This window comes from Chanodichthys erythropterus, chromosome 4, assembly GCF_024489055.1.
Source record: "Chanodichthys erythropterus isolate Z2021 chromosome 4, ASM2448905v1, whole genome shotgun sequence".
Taxonomy (NCBI): Eukaryota; Metazoa; Chordata; class Actinopteri; order Cypriniformes; family Xenocyprididae; genus Chanodichthys; species Chanodichthys erythropterus.
The window spans coordinates 39,385,200-39,406,556 of record NC_090224.1 but is presented as its reverse complement, the minus strand read 5'-3'; the positions used below and the strand labels follow the sequence as shown (position 1 = coordinate 39,406,556).

The following is a 21,357-nucleotide window of genomic DNA, read 5'->3' as shown; positions in this document are numbered from 1 at the left end:
CAGTGCATGTTGGTTTTCTAGAACAAAAACATTAAACATTATTTTTAAGAGTGCAAGGAGATGTTTAGAGAGAATGTCCTACACTCTTACATGCAATGATGTTCCCGTATCGATTCTTCGTTCGATTTTGCTCTTTCTTTGCTGCATCCCAGGAAGCAGACTGACCCTCAAAGAAGCTCTGGAGACACAGATAAAGAGTTACATCACAGACAACAGGGGCTTAAGCACATCAATATCCTAATTTACTCATATTTTCATCATGTTCGACAACACCAGCACCACAAAGTAGTTTGAGTTTGCTCTCTGTGTTGGAAACACATGTAAATCTGATTACTGAGCAGTTACAGAAACATCAGGCGGTCTCAGCAGCCGAAACAAAAAAAAAGGAAGAAAAGAAATTGTGTTGCACATAAACTCAACTGATCAGATTGTGGTTTCATAAACCGCCGACACTCTTGCCTGCAACCAGCAAGCTAATGACTGCAAAACACGTGTGGGTATGATGGTGTGGAGGAGCGAGCGCTTTCAACGGCTTCTTGGTGAGGTTCGTGTTAAAGGTGAAGTGTGTCTTCTTTTGGATGTTAAAATAGTTTGGGGTGGGAATATCTGTTTATCCGAACAATGGAAAACTCGGTTCAGGAAACCAGTGTGAGAACAATCTTTAAGGCCCTGATATACTTTAAATGAAACTGAAAATGAACTGATGACATTAGGGACTTTCACACCGGGTGGTTATAGGAACTTAGTTATAGGAATTAGACACCAGGGCGTTTCCCGAGAACTAAATGTTTTCCTAGTTACATTCGCTCCATCAGTACAAAGAGCTCAGAACCCAAGAGGCGACACTCTGATACTTTTTGGGTAACAGCCACTAGATGGCGCTCCGGTAGCGCAGCCGCCAAATACTAACTGGACCATTGAATCGTTCACATCTTACACACACAAAATCTGTGAATTTCACTGTCAAATCAGAAGTGCAATAGAACAGTTTTTTAAATTAAGTCAATAAATGTATATGTTGTATTGTCTTATATATGTTTTATTTTACCAGATGTGGAAATAGTTCGCCTACTTTATTGAGTATTTCCATTTTATGCAACTTTACACATTCATTAAAAGTAAATTAATGATAAATTTAAGATTATTATGTTTGTAGCGAACAATACATTTCAGACCTAGTGGAGTAATAGTAATAATATCTAGGTCTGAATTGAAATATTGCACGCTACAAACATAATGAACTTATAACACATGATGCATTGCTGATGCATCCCATAATTCACACTTTTGGACACTTAACGGACATTAGACAACACTGCAAAATCAAGCTGTTATATTCTATTATTGTCCAACATTCCCAATTTTTCTGATGCATGTCCTTAATTTAATTTCATATGTTGTATTACAGTTTTTCTCAATTGCTAAACCAATTTTCTTTCTACATTTTCTGAAACCATTAAACACAAAACCTCATCTTCAAGCACTATTTACAAAACCTCTGACTCCTCTTGCAAAATGAAACTTTCGCCTCAAAACAGTTTCACCTGTGTTCAAAATCAAGCACTGCTCTCGAATCATAAACAAAGTGAGCAAAATTATATACACTATCAAGCAGTCAGTAAACAATACACCAAAAAACAGAAAACACATGGTTCAAAACATTTAGTTCTCAGGGAGAAGTGCATTTTTAATCTCAGAACAAATGTAATATTTCTCCGTCATTGTCTTTTGATGAACAAAAACATGAAAATAGTAGCTAAAATTGATCAGAAATTACTACTCTGCTTTGCTCTTTGCAACTTTTTCTTCCTCCTCCTCTTCCTCCTCATCGCCCACCTCACATACACACTCATCCTCGTCCTCTCACATTGTTTCTTCTATCCATTTTTAGACTTTCTCCTTCCCACCTTCATCAGCCTGTTTGCTCTCTGAACTGGCTCATATGTGAAATGGTTTAAGGTAGTGTCGACAGACTGCACAATTAGCTAAATGAGATCAGGAAACTGAGAACTTTGTTCAGTCAATGGGTTTTGGTGTTTTGGCAATTAAGAAAAACTGTAATTGAGTGTTTATAAGCCTTTTAAAGAATTTTAACCCAAACTGACTGGGTTTCTAGAGAGCAAAGATTTGTGAAAAAAGTGGAAGATTTAAACACAAAGTGTGTAAAATACACTGTTAAAAGGATTTGATGATCACTAGTGGTAGTATTTTATTCTGTGTTGTCATCATTCAGGTTGGATTTCAGCTTTAATGTACGTTTTGTTTTAACAAAGCAGCTGATAGTGCCATAGAAACTAGTGGACTGCGACTCGCTTTCACCCCAAAATGGCGGAAACGCATGGCTGCTGCTGGGCGCCGGTGCTGCAATGGATCGTTTTATTGAGTGTCGCTTTTAGTTAGTGTGTTTTCTCTGATCAGTAGGAACTCTGAAGTGATGTAAGCCGGCTGACAGAGATGTTATTTAAGTATGGCATTCAACAACATCAACGACTGGAGGACACGTGATGGGAGCTGTGTTTGTTGTGTCCTGTGTTTCCTGATGGTATGTAGATGTATAAGTTATGGGATGGAAAGAGCAAAAAAAAGAGAGAAATCTCCTACAACATCTTGCAGTGCAACATTTCATCGAGGCTGAGAAAAGAACACAATACCGCAGACAAAGGCGACCGGTCAATGCTGTCAACATTAGCTTTCTGGATGTTTACTGTGGTGCATTTACACGGCTTTTTAAAAATGGCGGGTGCTGTTTCATATGCCATGCATTCAACCAATTAACGTACACTTACATCACTGGCAGTTCCTGTAGTGCCGGGTTAGACTCTACTCTGAAGAAAGAGCTAATTTAGTCCCCCAAAAGATGCTAGAATTCGTCCCCAGTTCCTGTGTACTTCCACCATTAGATCTAGAAACTGTGTAAAGATTCCTCCAGTGCGAAAACCCCTAAAATCAAGGCAAAAGTTTGTTTTGGGAGTTCTAAACACCTTGCCAAAAAAGTTCACCCCAGCTGGCAAACACCATTGGTCCGTGGTGATGATGTAATGGGTGGGTGTGGCTCTGAGGCTCCACCCTCTTTGAGGTGTAAATCTTCTGCGGTTCATTTCTTCTGTTCAGATGCGAGTAAAAACATGAACACACTGGAGAGACGCTTTATAGTTTATATTCATGTTTAATACTGTAATACTTGCTTTAAAGAGATCTACTGTATGAATAAACATGACATGACACATCACTATGATCAGATGCTGTTTCTCACCGCTGCATCTATGTTATTGAGAGGAAAGCGCGCAGCACATGTTTACATATTCATCTAAACGTCACTCTCATCAGTGAGGATATCGGCTAACAGTATTTCGCTGCAAAGGTTTCTCAAACTTGAATGTTAAAGAGTATATCCGGGCCTTTATTTTTCCGATCAACTCAGATAAGACACACTTCAACTTTAAGATCGCTTAAGTTTCCGCCGCACTGTTTTTTGCACGCAGCTTCGAACTTTGCGACTGGTTTCGACGTCTCGCGCCGCAGTCTAACCTCATACTCCTCCTTGAAGCCGTAGCTGTCGGAGGTCTTCATCAGATTGATGTGCTGCAGCAGGTCGGCCACCCGTATGGCGGGGTGCAGCTGTCCGGTCTGATAGGGCGACTCCGTGCCCTCGCAGTGGTAGCGCGGGATGTCCAGCAGTCTGCTGTTCTCGGCCGACGCCGTGTGGTTCTCGTCTGAGGAAGCAGTGGGGAAAGTTTTATTCGAATGCGCACTGGGGACTTCCAACAAACCTTTGTACATGCTAAGCTCAAAGGACTCGACACATACACGCAAAACCTCACAAATGCATATATAATCCCAGAGTTGAGCACTCTGAACAGGACAGAGGCGTTTCTTCACACACACTTACCAGTGATAGGCACTTATGGGGCAGCGGGAGAGAAAAGAGTTGTTTAGTTCAGCGTCAGCTCAAACACACGGGCTCTGTAGTACAGCTGATGGGGTGATATGGACTAAACATTTACAGGACACAGCTACAGGACACTAAGACGAGGGGAGCACAAACAAAGCCACTGAGGTTATCTTCCAAATTTGGCTTCAGCTATAGTCTTTGTGGAGATGCAGAAGCCGCATCCATGTGCGCTATACCACAGAAGATAACTAAATATATGCTCACAGGAATCACAACCACAGGAAATGATTTATAAAGCAACCCCTGTTGATTCTGGAGAACAAACGAGTGACATTATAGTGTTGATTCTACTCAGCTGCAGTCTAAAGCCTTCGATAATCAGACATTATTCGGTCACAGCTGTGGACTGTAACTTCTCTTCATCACAGGTGTCAGAAAGACGCAGCATGTCTGGGTGAAGTGTTGTCCTTCACACTTCAGAGCCGTGGCCTAAGGGGATGTTTTAATACCCTGCCACCATCATCATCATCTTCATCATCATCATCACACCACTGTAAGAAAGTCTTTCTTGCTTGTTCTGTCCTGTTTGCATCTGACACTGTTAACCCAGATGACCGGAGTTATATCAGGTTTACGTGTAAGCTGTCAGTTTAGTTTCAGCCTCATCCTACGAGCTCCGAGAACATTCATAATGTCATGTGGTGGAGTGCGTGTGTGTGTGTGTGTGTGTGTGTGTGTGTGTGCGTGTGTGTGTTTGATGATGCTTTGGTAAAACATACAAAAAAAGTAGTGTTTTTCAGCTGAATCTGCTTGCAGATTTTACATTGAACATCTAGTAGTCTAATCTATTCATGGAAATGTATTACTATCCCTTGTGAAAAAGAAGTACACTTTAGCATACTTTTTAAAAAAAGAGAACTTACTTATTATGGAAATATTATACTTTAATAGAATATTTGAACTGTTTTCAGACACTTCATTTCATGTTATTTACAATTAAATGAAACTGCATTGTAGTTTAAATTAATATTAAATGCAATTAGCAGAAATTAAGAGTGATTAATTTTTAAATATGCTTAATGTACTGACAAACATAGTAAACTAAAACTTAAATATATATCTTTAAATATTTTAACGCCAAAAACCACATTTACAGTTACTTCACATGTGCTTTAGTATGTTAGTCAACACATGAAAATAAGTGCACTTCTTTAAAGCATGACAAAAGATTATTAAAACAATGATATAAAAAGTTATTTAATGTGAAATTACATTAATGTTATATTATTCGCAACTACTTTTTTTTTATTATTATTAAATATACTTTAGAAATATGAAGTACACTACAATGCAATTAAGTGCACTTGTTTCCACAAGGGATTACAATGAAAGATTTCCAAATATCTCTTGAATTCAAAGCTCATTTGTCGGGACGCACACCCCAAAACATATATAGCATGACTGGGTTTATTTAATCTGCATCACAGCTATTCGTGATTATGTCGCATCACATTTCCTGCATTTAACGTTGGTTTTCCCTGCTGTCTGTGACCCTTCAGACCTGCAACTTTTTCATATAGAGTAGATACTATGTGTGGGTTTGACACTGTGAAACTAAATTGTTCCTATAAGAATGCTAAACCTGACAAAACCTCCCCTCTGCCTCAACTGGGATTACCTTCAGAAAGTCATTGGCATTGGCTCATTTTGAGTCTCAAGTCTTATTTCAGGGGCAGCGTTTGTGTGTGTACAGTAGCAGAAACACACGGTCTTACTGTGCTTTCACTGCAACACACACAATCCTCTCAAGAGACATTTGTGATATTCTGGGATTCTGAGGTTCTTCAAACACAGCAGTTCTCAATCCGTTCCTACAGGATTCCTGCGCTGCAGATTTGGGATGTTTCAAACTCATTTGTTTTGATTTGTTCGTCCACAGACTGAGCCAGGTGCAGCGCTGCCCGTGGAAATGATTGAGAAACCCTGTTCTGTGTAACACAACAGGTGAGGGGCTACATGAGTGATGCATGCTGGGTAATGGAGGTCTTTATGTGCAGCAGGAGTACTCAGCTCAGTTCAGTTCTCTTCTCATCAAACTTTACCACATGACTTAAAGTATTTAACTAATTGTAAATATATGGACAAATTAAAGACAACATGAAACTACGTTTATGAAGGGCGGGGTTTGATTTTGTTCACTGTGATTTGATTGGCCAATGACATTGTTGGTTAATATTAATATCCCTACTCACACCTCATTAGTTATGCTGGCAAAAAGGTCATTTGAGAGGTGATAAGGGTTAAAAAATCTTAGTGTGCACTAATTTATTGTAAATACAATAAGACCAAGCGACATGCTCAAGGCAAGTAAACGCGGTCAGTTTGATTTCATGTTGTCTTTGAGCCATAAGACGGGTTGAACTGAATTGGATACTCCAGTGATCCGGTCACAGACACGACACATTCAATCCTCACCTAATACAGCTGTCGGCACGAGAGGGTCATTAGGCACTGCAGAGAAACATGCAGAGTTATCGTAAATAATACAAAATACAAACTCAAAAGCTGAGGATGTTCAGAAACTGAAAACACACCGCCTTACTGCTCGGGTTTTTACTCAAGTGCAGGTTAAGCGTGGGTGCGTTTTGCCACGCAATATCCAGTCATTGCTAATAACTGAACCGTGACGCGTTAAAAACTTTTGCGAAATGCAGAGCAGAGGATGTACTAACTGCATTAAATGCGCCTGCATTGGGCTGGACGAGAGAGAGGTACACAATCTAGACCACTAAAATTTTGCCATTACACACACTAGCGCCTGACAAACACTATCTTCATGTAGCTTTTGTTTTTAGGGATGTATCAGACCAAATGTATTTTCACATATATATCCTGAGACAAACTTAAGGTTGTGTCGTTCTGGAGGGCTGGAGTACTCACAGCGGTTGCTGAAGTTGTGCGAGTCCATGAACGTGACGGACACCGGCTCCTCCGCGTGCAGAGTGCTTTGGTCGGCATAACTGCGATCCATGGAGTTCACCATGTGCGTCATCTCCTGACGGGTGTTTCCGATGGCATCCTTGCGCTTCTTGGCGAGCTTCCTGATGACCCAATTACAGAAAGAATCGTTAAAGATCTACTGCTCTGGAAAACAGCGTCGTTCCACCCTTCACCCACCCACAATAAACAGAACACAGGAGAGAGAGAAGGGGATGATCCGATAGGAAAGCTTTAGTTCCACGGTAAAGGACAACTCTGAGGAAACTTCAGGAAATACTTTCAAATTAGTGGATGTGATTCAGAGAAATAAAACCATGCCTGTTCAAACTGTTCAAACTTTCTTATTTGAACACGTTTGCTTTAGTTTTACTGTTACAGAATTACTTTGGACATTTATGAGAAATCATGATTACTAGTAAAAAGAATGTTTTTATTCTGGAATAACATATCAATAAAACTGCGGAAAAATTATTTTCTTAATCAGCATTTTTGTCTTGTCAAATCATTTTCAATGTGTATTTTCAAGTAGATTTAAAGGCTTAAAATATGAACATATCTTCTGTTCTTTCTGGTTAAAGAAAATGTCATAAAAATGTTTGATTTATTTTGTAAAACATGAATGGAAATCTAAAGAAAGGGTTTAAGGGCTGAATTAACAATTTACACGTACATAATGACACTGAGAACATCAGGATGAGCAAATTATGTTAAAACTGGGCTCATTATCAGAAGCAATTTTGCTTCACTAAATAATTTTTTCTTGTTTAAAGGATGATTAGACTTTTTTTCCAACTGAAAAAAACAAGACAACATACTGATCAATGATTTTTTGCAGCAAAAGATTTTTTCAATCAATGTGTTTTTTAGAAAGCAAATACAAATCAGATCATAAAAATATAGATTTATCTGAAGTAAAAAAAAATCACTCGTCATGGTTTTACTATGTAATGTCATGAAATGTAATGTGGAGCTGTGAAAGATGATCTGTAAGGCAAATGACTAGTGTATTTTCAATCTGTTATAAGATTTCGATGCTTTTTTCGACAGGAATACATACAAGCAGGAATATCTGGATTTTATTTTTGATTGACATTTTTGTAGCGACATCAGGAACTGTGACGGGGCAAAGGTTTAGGTTTAGCTGCGGACTAAAGGCCAACCGGGACAGCGACATGAAAAAACACCCTCTTCACCAAATGAACGAGCGGATGAGTATGTGAGGTGGATGGAGACAGGGTGAGTAACTATCCCACACACACACACACACACACACATGCACACACAAAACAACACAACCAACCCAAAAGACAACCAACAGACACAAGTGCAGCATTCTTTTTTCAAATAACACCGCTTGGATGCGACCGTCGCCGAGCGTGTCCAAGAACTGCTACAGTGCAAAAGGAACGTGATTGGTCGAAGCGATTTGTGTTTTCGCTTGAAAAAAGGATACTGCATCTTTAAAAGACTAACAGGACTAACCATAGACAGAGAGCAGAGAGCCCTGCATGTGTATCAGCCTTTTGCTTTTGTCTGAGCGTCTCTGTTACTTACAGGTAATATGAGTACGAATAGTAGCTCCTCCTGGCGAGCGAATGAGAAACAGCACAAACAGATGAAGAGATATTGGTGAGTGCAATGTGGGAATCAACCGTACCAACATAAGCAACAGACAGCTAGTCAGCAGAGGATTCAGCGTATAGCCGGATCTCTCTGGCCCTCATTAAAACATGCATGTCTTGTTTTGTACATTTGCGTGCAGCCTGACACCCTATTTATTTATGTGACAGTTGTCTGATAAGAAGAAAAATAAAACATAATCAGAGCATGCAAAAACTCTGGGTGTATGATTTCATCGTGCATTTCAGGGGCTCTGACTTGATAAATCACTGCAATAAAACCTGAAGCACAGATCATTTAAAAAAGTTTTTAAAAAGCCATTTTTAAAGAAAGAAGGGGGGAAAAAATCACATATGCGGAGCACAACCAAAAAGGCACAAAAAAAGCTGCAAATCAAAGCAGTAAGCTGCTGACTTCCTGCAAAACAAGCATAATAATGTCAATGACCACCGTTTTAAAGATGCAGTATCTTCAGTTTGAGCGGAAAACATTGATAATCCATTGCTCAGTTGGAATAGAGCCATTTATATTTATACCTGTGTACCGAGGTTCAGTTTATGAACATTTTCATTCATTCATTTCAACAGGATGTTAAAATACACAATCATCACAAAAAATGAAATAAAAATGATGCTGAATTTGTGAAACGTGTTTAACAGTGCACTACAGTCAACCTAAATGCATGTTGGTTAGTGAAACAAATATGGTTTTGTTTGAAATGATGTGCATTCACAGAAGCAGTTCCTCATTTATTCAGATATCACATGTCCGGCTGGATACTACACTCGCTTTATCTCAGTAAATTTAAATTTAGTAAATTTAGGGATCACAAATACAGTATTTCTACACAAGCCAGAAGCTTTTGCCTTAACATGACGCTGTCAGATTAATGCCCAAGACGCTGTTATATCTCTCATTTAGAAAAAATGAATGGAAAAAGATTTGTGCACCTTTAAAGTACAGAATGAATGAAGAATGGAGGGTGATGAATTATCCTAGTGCTCCTGGGTCAGGCTGTGAAAGAGACTGGGGCTTTCCCAGGATCTGAAGCCCATTTAAAAAACAACAACAACAAAAAAACCCCCCATGAAATAAGACTTTTCAAATTCAAAAGCCTACTTCTGTTCAATAACACTTCATCCCATGACAGAAAACTATTTATTGTCCAGCCATCAACACAAACTAATGCATCCCAAAAAGAGAGAAAAATATGCTGGATAAAACACTGATAGACTCACAGGATGGCGTTTCTATCTTCAATAATATGCTGTTTTTCATCTTGTAAGCTATAAGTTACAACGTAGCCTAGTTTTAATGTATATGGGCACTAAGTTGATACTCTACTAAATATATTTGCATTGCACCATTAAACTTAGTTGAAGCGTAACTCGACGTATAATCTAAATATTTACAGAAGTCTACGGTCAGGAGTAACGGCTGGAATAAAACCGCAGACTGACTGAACTGCATCAATAAGCTCTTGTTTTATCTGACAGACTTCCATTCTTTAGACAGATATGATAAAGCTGATATCTGAAGAGAGAGTGAGAATTATGAGAATAAATTAGATCACTTAGACCCTCCGTGTCCCATCCAGACACCACACGAGGAGGCTCCAGGGATCTGGATGCGGGTGCCATATTGTGCCCCGTTCCTGAAAGAAGTCTTTCCTCAGGGGAATCTGCCAGGGAGGAGCATGAGTTCTGGGAAGCAGGTTGGAGGGCCAGCCAGACCTGCTCCGAACCCTCCCTGACCTTGCACAGGGTCTGTCTCCATCGGAGCATAAATGAATCAGCGATTCATAACAAAAGATTCATAACGCTCTGAATCTTCCTGAAGCAGTGTTTTGAAATCATCCATCACTAAATAAGTCCTTATTTTGTTTTTTTGGTGCACCAAAAATATTTTATAATATTAATATTGAACCACTGTACTCACATGAACTGATTTAAATATGTTTTTAGTACATTAATGGATCTTGAGAGAGGAAATGTCATTGCTCAGGCCTCACTGAGCCATCGGATTTCATCAAAAATATCTTAATTTGTGTTATGAAGATGAACGAAGGTCTTACGGGTGTGGAACGACATGAGGGTGAGTAATTAATGACATTATTTTCATTTTCATTCTAAGTTTTGCCTAAAGTACAGAATTACTGTAGTTACAAGCTAGTTAGTAGTTACTAAGCCTCTAGTGTGCACTTCACGTTCCAGTTTAAGTAGAACTTATGAGCAGATCTGACCCATGTGTGAGTCTGTACCTGGAGTTTACACTAGAACCCACTACATCTCTGCTTCTGCGTCACAATGACTGCTGCATTTTGTTTAAGGGGATTTTGAATATTTGACATTGCAGAAATATTTACATTTACATAAGTGTACTCACTTAATGCATTTGATTTTTGTGCATCAGTAAATAATCATTACATACTGCAATAAATGGAATTTTCCTTCCACTGAAAACACGATCCTGACTGAAGACGGGCGAGAGAACGAGTGTTTGTACTGCAGAGACATAATGATGTGTGTGGAATAAGAAAAGACATGCCGAATGAATAAATGACATTCCTTGACTCTGAACACTAAACTCAGCCATTCAACAGAGCCCCGGATCTCCACACATCAGCAAGGTCTTTATTTGTTATTAAAGGTTATGGAAGATTATTCTCTGCTGCCACTACAACAATGAACATATGAACTGTGTGTGTGTGTGTGTGTGTGTGTGTGTGCGTTATAACTGCCAGTGTTAATGCAGGGAAGTGTATTTTGACATGGTTGACCTTTGGCTACTACTTTTGACAATGTGCCTTATAACAACAGTAAAGAGCGTGTCTTTAAATGCAGGATTTACAAACAAAGCTGGACTATTCACGACTCACCTCGAGGATAACTTCTTCTCAGGAGAAACGCAGACAAAATGGATCAGACTCATCTGCATTTTAAATGGAGTTTACTTTAAAAAATGGAACTTTTACAATCATCCGGCGAAATGGAAGAGAGTTTGGATTAGCTTTCCCGAAGTTCACAACCCGTATACTGAAGAGAATGCCGCGAGCGGTCACGAATACTTCCCTGGTTAGTAGAGACAGGAATACTTTCACCAAAGCAAAAAGCCTATATCAACAGGCAGGGGATGAATGAGCATGTCTTCTGCCTTGAAACGGGAATAGATGACTTCAAACACTCATCTACCACATTCTTCACCGTCTTTTGGGGTTTCCGTGATGCATCCATGATGTCATGTTTGACGCAATAAGACTACCACAGCTGTATGCAGACGTAATTAAAGACGTTTATAAGAACTCTTACATCCAAGTCATATGTGGAAATGCCCTAACCGATCCCATACCACTTAAAATTGGCATCAAAACAGGGTGCCCGTGGAGCGCCATCAATTTCATTCTGGCGATGAACTCCTGGATGAAGTGGTTGTGCCAGTGCGATCCCCAAACCCAGCGCAAGGCTATGCGGATGATGTGGAAATCTCCTCAAGAGATGAAAGTGTTATTACCGCACAGATGAGTTCATAAGGACTTTTCCCGAACTTACATATTCCACAAAGTACACTGCCAGCGATGAACAACGAAACGGTGAAGCTGGGGAGGAAATGCTTTTGTCTTAATAGTCGGGATATTATCTTCCAGCCGCGTAGAGATGGAGGTCTCAGCGTCTCTGCACCGCTTCCAGAACAGGACATCTTCTAAAAAAGCTCAACAACGACGACGTAACTGTATATATCTGCTGCTTCTACAAACGAGTCCCAGTTTCTTGGATTTAAACTAAAGCAGAACGGAAAGTTAGACATCAGAGCAGCCGGATTTGGAGTGCGCTCCGACTGGCTAGATTGAAAAGATCTCTGGAAAACAGCTGGGACCCGACGGAGAAGTAGTTACTCTCAATGATAACATAATCACGATCCGCTGGTCTCCACCCTGGCGATCTTCACCACAGACAGAACAGCTCAGCGGCTGCAGATTAAACACGCAACAGCCTCAGTTCTTCATCTCAGTCAGACCCAAAACGGACAGGTCTCAGATTGCAAGGAAAACTTTCCCGACAATTCAGTGTCTCATTCTGTCCTGACAAACTTCTCAATCTCAGATGACATCCTAATATTCATGATCAAAGCGAGATTACAGTGTCTTCCAACAAAGTATAATTTGGCAACATGGTATCCATCAAACCCTACTGTATATTACACCCAACTCAGCAGAACCGGCTGCTCATATACTGAATGGATGCTGCAATTATAAAGGACTTCATGTGGCCAGACATGACCGTCTGATTGATCTGGTTGCAAAGGACTTAAGGTAATCTGTGGACATGATAGTTTTATATGTATAAGAATGTTAAAATTACGTTAGGTTCCTGTGACGGGTGGGTTTAGGGATAGTATAGGGAAGGGCCATACTATAGTGTGTGTGAAAAAGTAAAGACCTTCGTAATTCCACAGCATTGAGTTTCCTCACTGGAACTCATGAGGAAGACGAGATCTGAGGTCAAGAGAGAAAGATGGATGGATGAAGGAAGAAAAAACAAGATCCCAGCGAGGTCAAAAGAAAACACGTCACTGCTGAAGAATCTTCTCAGTACAGTGTGTGTGTTGGGTATTTTATTCGTTTTTTTATTCATTTATTATGATTAATTATTCCATTTAATGATTTATTTATCTTTATTATATAACTTATTTTATTTATTTTCCTTGCAATGCTTCCAGTTATTGTTCAGTGATATGATTGTGTGGTTTTTAGGGATGTTTGTCTTCACGAGTGAAAGATACGAGAATGTCTCAATGTTGTGAAGCAGTACTTTTCCATTGCTTTTGCTTTGAAATAATAACACTTGATGGATTTGTGCTGGTCAGATGAAGTCCAGATGAAGTCTGAGCATTGAAACACAATAAACTCTTCTCATTTTCTGTAATCATCACTTCGTCTCCTGCTTTCTGCTGAATAGAAGACAGTCACACAGTTTTGTAATGCAAGCACATCCCATCCAATATTTATACCATGTTTAACAGACACTTATGTGGAATTATTTTTTAATGATGTTTATCATGTGTTCTTTAAATATAAGCACTAAGGTTCTCATCCAAAACACACAACTATTGACGCAGCATCATCTAAAGATCGAGTGAGTTTGATGAGCATCCCTGCATAAATATCATTATTATTATTTTTTTTTTTTTTACAGAAGTGTGTCTTATGAGACAGACTATAGTCTAATTATATTATTTAAAAAAGGGTATTTATAAAAGATACACACTAATCTTTCCCACCTGGTCTGTAATGAGCATTCATTTGTGTTTTAAACAGCCTGCTGTTCAGGAAAACGCCACATGATGGAGCCATTAGACAGAAGCAGCACGAATGATGCCAGGCTGTTTGTTGAGCGATAAAGCGAGAGAAAAAGTGAAAGTAAGAGCCATGATGGTCAGTTTTTCTGATGATGTGGGGGTGAACGCTAAACACACCCCTTCAAAACAATCAGTAGAGTACAGTAGAGTACAGTAAAGTACAGTAGAGTACAGTAAAGTACAGTAGCGGCTCTCACAGCACTGCTCCTGCGCTCATTTACAGACAGACAGGCTTCAGACTCGCACAGACACGGAGCAAAAAACACTCGACGTTCTTTCCTTTCTCTCACAAACATCAGATATTTTCTGGTGTGTCCTATTGGATTTTACATGCACCTTTTCCAGCAAAATGATGGTGATTCATGTGCATCAATCTGTGCAGTCTCTCTTAAAACCAACCTGTGTTTCCACAGACTTCAACATCGAGTGAAATCAATAATAATCTGCCTAAAATAAATGTGCCACAGTACTTCTACAAGTGATTTGAGACCAAATTTAAGTAATTTAATAATACTACTAATAATAATAATACTTTTATTCAGCAAGGATGCATTAAACTGATCAAAAGTGACAGTAAAACATTTATAATGTTATAAAAGATCAAATAAATGCTGTTCATTTGAACTTTCTATTCATCAAAGAATCCTGAAAAATCACAATTTCCACAGAAATCTGAAGCAGCACAACTGTTTTCAACAATGATAATAATCATAAATGTTTCTTGAGCATCACATCATCATATCAGAATGATTTCTGAAGGATCATGTGACACTGAAGACTGGAGTAATGATGCTGAAAATTCAGGAATAAATTACACTTCACTATATATTCACAGCTGATTTAAATCATAATAATATTTCAGATTTTGACTGTATTTTTGATCATATAAATGCAGCCTTGATGAGCAGAAGAGACAAAAACATTAAAAAACTTCACTGACCCCAAACTTTTGAACAGAAGCATGTGTGATATAATGCCCTTAGATTTGTAAATAATGAATTGATTGACATGCAGAGATGGCAGAGGGCTTCGGTTCGGGTGAGGTAACGAGATTTCAGAAGAAGAAACTCCATGGGAGGTCCTCATTAATGTGTGTGTGTGTGCAGGTTTGCTGTGTGTGCACATCTGATTCTCTTTCAACGGCTTTAATTGAGATTTCGTGTGCCGGCACAAGCGAGTCTCAGTCAGTGTCCTGACGGGACGCCCCGCGGCTGCTCCCCGGGTGCTGATGAGTGATGAGATGGCAGTGGAAGGAGGATGTTGGTGTGCTCGTGTTCATTTCAAGAGCCAACACAAACGTACTGTAAAGGCACACATTTAACGAGACACACGCCTCTATCTTACCTTTTCTTCACCAGAAGGATGGCCACAAGCACCAGCAGGATGAAGACCAGGACAGCAGCGCTGATGCCGGCGATTTTCACCACTTGGTCGGTCTGTTTGGCCGGATCTGGAATCACTTCCGGCTCCTCAGTGGCCCCTGAATGGAAAAACGGAGTCGTTTTATTTTTACATTCAGAGCCATGGCTTATCGGTTAGCGAGTTCAGATTCAAAATATAAAACATTTTCTTACTAAGAAGCCACATTAAATCTCCAAAAATAAAGGTCACCAACATAATTACATAATTCTACAAAATCCTGTACTTCATCATGAAGTCTTCCGAGCACAACACGAGTTTAAACGCCTGGACGTTTCACAGACATAAACCGGCATCAGTTTGCTGTGTGATTTCTTTCTCTCGCTGCCAAAACATAACAGAATGGGTTGAAAATGACTGTCGGATATGTTTCTCCAAACATTGGCAGACAACCACAGTATCATTCCATTGTTGAACGCTAATATTATTACCTGGCACGGATACATTATGCAAAACACAAAAATGAGTCTGCTCTAAAAATAACAGTAGAAAAGAGTTGAAAGAGAAGATGCTGCCTCGGAGCGCAGCCTAAAGAACAGAGTGTGAACGATGCCATGTCGAGCTAAACAGAATGTAAGGCCTCTGGGAGATTTACAAGTGCTGTAAAACACAAGAGTAAAGCCATCACTGTAGTAAAATCACTGTAGTTTACACTGCGTCAGAGAGCTGCAGATACTCACATGCACATGAGGACATTTAAAGTCAACATTCTGGTGGATATATATATTAAACAAAACTATACTTGCAGATAATACTCTATTAATGAAATAAAAGGCCACTTAAAGACAGTACACTTTCATGACTGTTTCTAAACACACAATATTACACTTGCACTTTGTAATAATGTCTAATTAAAGTTTTAATGTTCATGTTTTAATAATCTTTTGTCATGCTTTAAAGAAGTGCACTTATTTTGATGTGTTGACTAACATACTAAAGCACATGCTGAATGAAAGATAGCGATTCGTCTCTATGTCTATTTAACCTTAGACAAGTCCGATTACAGCGAACATTCAGATCTTGTCATGTTCAGATGTGAAACAGCTTCACAAACAGTCTTTTCAAACACACAGTATCACTATTTCTGTCTTGCAATCATTCAGATCATCACAGAAGTACTGGATAAATGTTTATAGTTCAGATATAAACACTGATGTCTACAGTAGCGATCAAAATAGAAAGTAAGTTAACGCTTCAAATAAAGATTGCATCAGTTACATCGTTACACCAGTAGATGGAGACAAATGACTGGTAAAAATGTATTTGTCACTGAATGATTCATTCAAAAGATTTGTTCAAAAACACTGATTCATCCAGTAATGAATCAAGTGAAGTCGTTGAATCATTCACTCAACCCAATTTTTTTTTTTAAATAATGAATACAAATTAATTAAACATTTTTCAATAGACTGTAGCAATTAACATTTTGTCAGAAGTTCTAGTAAATTACATGTTACTTTGTTTACTTGTTTTTTCAGAATCTTAATTTATCCAGAATTGTGCAGCTCTAACTTGATCATAATTTTAACTGTGGTGTGTTATGTGATTTTACATTTAAAGTTTTTATATGATATTATAATATTATTATAATGTTTTTATATTATTTTATATTATATGCCCTAAATTGTAACTGGATTTAAATATATGACATAAAAGTTTCAATAGAAATGAAATTCAAGTTTATTTTAGTTTAGCATAAATGCTTTTCAGTACATTCGACAATATTTCAATAGAATTATAAAATTTCACAAAAATGTGCTTAAGTTCTACTTAAATGGGTCAAAAAAGCATCAGCTAATTACATTTAATACAAAAACATTGTATTAACTCAAGCATATTCTTCTAAAGTACATTATTTCTATGACAAGAACTCTTTTTAAAAGTGTTTTCCATTCCTATAATCTGAAATCCACATTTACGAGCTTCCAAAAAACATCAGTGTGAATGGACAGGGAACTGTATGAACAATATTTCAAATGGCGTGTCATTCTGCTGCCGTGTTTATTCGTTTATATAGTTCACTGTAAATAAATGATTTTGGTGTCACAGTTTGTATATTAAGTTTCCACAGCAAGTGACATGAAAAAACAGACAATTAAATGGTTTATCGCAATTATCTGTATTAGTGTATGACTAATGGATCATTTCAAAGCTCGTATGCCGTGTGTTCAGATCTTCCCGCACTGCAGTGGAGCTTCAGCTCTATAACCCTGTCAGAAATACATCACTGCCGACTGAAATACTTCTCACAGCGATATAACAGCAAAACTATCATTACGGCATCTGCGGGTATTGATCCAAACTCCAGCTCGGTGCGTATGACATTTATGGCGGTCCTGATGCTGACTCCACTCATGGCTTTGCCTGTAAATGCCGCATTGTGCGATCTGTCTGGGCAGCAGCAGTAAATGGATCTTCGGTGTGTCCTGAAGCTCTACTATAAGCTTTTAAGAGTGATAAGGCGATGACCCGCTGACACGGGCCTCTTAAATAAAGCCATCAGCTGTACTCTCCTGCCTCTGGAGCTTATTTCACCCAACAATAACACTCAGACAAAACCAACGGCGCTGGGACACGGCTTTTCTATCCTCTGCTCCGCGTTTGGGCGAGTGAGCAGCCCGGGGCTGAATGATGCAGAACACTGCTGCCCTAATGCACCGGCCCCTTATCATCAGACCACACTCTTCCTCTTCGCTTTAAGAACCGATCACACACACACACACACACGAGGGCTGCGTTAGCTTCACTCGACCTGTTCACATGACACAAATACTAATGAACCTGTACAAAATAAAGAGTTAATTCTACCTGATGAATCAGTGTATTCATGTGGATTCAGTGATGTAAAATAATATTTTTGAACATCAGCTAATTCAAATGTTACTCAGAGTGTCTCACATCTGTCTCCAGTGGGGAAATGTAATCTTATATCTCGGCACAAGAAACGGTTCACGTCCATCTCGCTCACACGGAGGAAAAGCAAAGACAGCAAGTTGGTCTTGTGATCAGTTCTGACGCTGGGGTTAAAGGTGATTAATCGGCGTGTGGTGTGGGTTTAGACGCAGGCCTGTATGGGTTAAGACATGAAATTTTGCCCCCTGCCAGGACACTTCTGTTTCTGTCAGCTCTTATGAGTGTGATCGGAGAGAAAAACACTAGGAGCAATTCAATTGAAATTGGATTATGTCCATTTTGGAGATAAAATTCCATGCTTGAAAACAAAAATGTATTTTTGTTGCTAAACAACACATGACGTGGGCTACATCTAATCCGTTCTGGGAGCGCTCGGAGCCTCGGGCGGACTTTTATCATTCGATTTCCTGCTGAAAAACAATTAATGAAGAGCCAGAGGAGGAAATAATGCGCAATAACTCAGACGAGACACGACCGTAGGTGCTTTCTGTACTGTCATTACCGCACCACACAATTTATACACATATCTGTATCACGTCAAGCTGGAAAACATATTGGACATTTAGCTGGAGAAAATGCTGAGAAAAAACCTACATGTTCAATAGGCATTTATGATTAAGCTCCAATCATAAAAGGACTATTTTGATATACAAAATCACAAGAAACTGTACTTAAGATAAAATACTGATACTACGTCAAATTTTACTCAATTAAAAGTCTTAAAAAATATATATTTGAGTGAATGTAAAATACATATATTTAAGAACATTTACCAGCCAAAACTATTTTTATCCGTCATGACACAAAAACAGGCAGTTATGACACCAATACTTCAGATACTTCACAATTCTCTATTCTAATTTCAATACCACGGCTAAAACTAGCTTAACTAATATCATTTTAATAGCCCTCATTTTTAAAGACAAGTAAACAGTCAGTAACAAAATAAGAACAAATAATCAAATTACAAGCAATAGCACAAATAAACATAATACCACAAAGATAGAAATGAAACAGTGCTTTTCATGTCTAACAGTAGTTTTTAGGCACAGAAATGTAATAAAGTAGGCTAATCAAATAAATAACATTGCAGTGAGTGATTTTCCCCCCTTTGTTTGGTTAACATTAAAAACACAGACAGCAGCAGGATTATTAGGATGCTGTCACTTTAAGAGCGATCATGCGTTTTTGTTTCTCAACTGAAGACATGACTGACTATCTTTACTAGGATACTCACCGAGACGGGCATTTTTTGACAATTTTATGTGAATTTGTCTGTTCAAGCACTGGAGGGCATGAAAGAGTGCTCAACTTGGTATTTGCGCGCTGTCAGAGATGAAAGACTTACATTTTCATGATGATGCAGCACTGATCATATTCTCATTACATTTCATTGGCGACTGATGCAGTTTCACCTATTTTTACTCGAATTTGATGAATATATGTATATATATACACATTAATTGTACTGAAGTATTTATAAAGTCAAAAACAAATACTGCTCTTAGCATTTTAAATAAACAAGAGATAGTAAAGATTTCTCATTTTTTTCACACTCGACACAAGTTCTCATCCATCTACATTACTGTAGTTCAAAGTCTGTGTCTGAAAGGACTAGTTCCCTCTCAGTCAGTCACGTTCAATGTTACGTCAGAACGACTGTCGGATTGGGACGTAACGTCTCCGTTCCTCCTTCAGGGAGTTACATTAGTAACCTAGACGTTCACCCAAACATGAACATTCTGTCATCCTTCATCCTCCCGGAAAGGAAAGTTTGTTTGTTTGTTTGTTTATGATTGAACGCCATGGCGAGAACTAGATTTTTTTTTTTTAAATAAAGGGGGAAAAAAAATAATTACAAACCCGATTCCAAAAAAGTTGGGACACTGTACAAATTGTGAATAAAAAAGGAATTCAATAATTTACAAATCTTATAAACTTATATTTTATTCACAATAGAATACAGATAACATGTCAAATGTTGAAAGTGAGACATTTTGAAATGTCATGCCAAATATTGTCTCATTTTGGATTTCATGAGAGCTACACATTCTAAAAAAAAATTGGGACAGGTAGCAATAAGAGGCCGGAAAAGTTAAATGTACACATAAGGAATAGCTGGAGGACCGATTTGCAACTTATTAGGTCAATTGGCAACATGATTGGGTATAAAAAGAGCCTCTCAGAGTGGCAGTGTCTCTCAGAAGTCAAGATGGGCAGAGGATCACCAATTCCCCCAATGCTGCGGCCAAAAATACTGGAGCAATATCAGAAAGGAGTTTCTCAGAGAAAAATTGCAAAGAGTTTGAAGTTATCATCATCTACAGTGCATAATATCATCCAAAGATTCAGAGAATCTGGAACAATCTCTGTGCGTAAGGGTCAAGGCCGGAAAACCATACTGGATGCCCGTGATCTTCAGGCCCTTAGACGGCACTGCATCACATACAGGAATGCTACTGTAATGGAAATCACAACATGGGCTCAGGAATACTTCCAGAAAACATTGTCGGTGAACACAATCCACCGTGCCATTCGCCGCTGCCGGCTAAATCTCTATAGGTCAAAAAAGAAGCCATATCTAAACATGATCCAGAAGCGCAGGCGTTTTCTCTGGGCCAAAGCTCATTTAAAGCGGACTGTGGCAAAGTGGAAAACTGTTCTGTGGTCAGACGAATCAAAATTTGAAGTTCTTTTTGGAAAACTGGGATGCCATGTCATCCGGACTAAAGAGGACAAGGACAACCCAAGTTGTTATCAGCGCTCAGTTCAGAAGCTGCATCTCTGATGGTATGGGGTTGCATGAGTGCGTGTGGCATGGGCAGCTTACACATCTGGAAAGGCACCGTCAATGCTGAAAGGTATATCCAAGTTCTAGAACAACATATGCTCCCATCCAGACGTCATCTCTATCAGGGAAGACCTTGCATTTTCCAACATGACCACATACTGCATCAATTACAACATCATGGCTGTGTAGAAGAAGGATCCGGGTACTGAAATGGCCAGCCTGCAGTCCAGATCTTTCACCCATAGAAAACATTTGGAGCATCATAAAGAGGAAGATGCGACAAAGAAGATCTAAGACAGTTGAGCAACTAGAAGCCTGTATTAGACAAGAATGGGAAAACATTCCTATTCCTAAACTTGAGCAACTT

The 21,357-nt window shown here is 38.9% G+C and overlaps 1 protein-coding gene across 4 annotated transcripts in view; it reads right to left on the bottom strand.

Annotated features, from left to right (window-relative positions):
- The window catches only part of ptprk (protein tyrosine phosphatase receptor type K), a 177,196-nt gene that overhangs the window by 17,701 nt on the left and 138,138 nt on the right, over positions 1-21,357 (bottom strand). For all 4 annotated transcript variants that reach the window (XM_067384979.1, XM_067384977.1, XM_067384981.1 and 1 more), the window contains exons 14-17: positions 15,212-15,347; positions 6,833-6,993; positions 3,529-3,713; positions 91-178 (exon numbers count right to left, since the gene is read on the bottom strand). In XM_067384979.1, the coding sequence (XP_067241080.1) occupies positions 91-178; positions 3,529-3,713; positions 6,833-6,993; positions 15,212-15,347 (570 nt within the window). The remainder of the gene's footprint in view (positions 1-90; positions 179-3,528; positions 3,714-6,832; positions 6,994-15,211; positions 15,348-21,357) is intronic.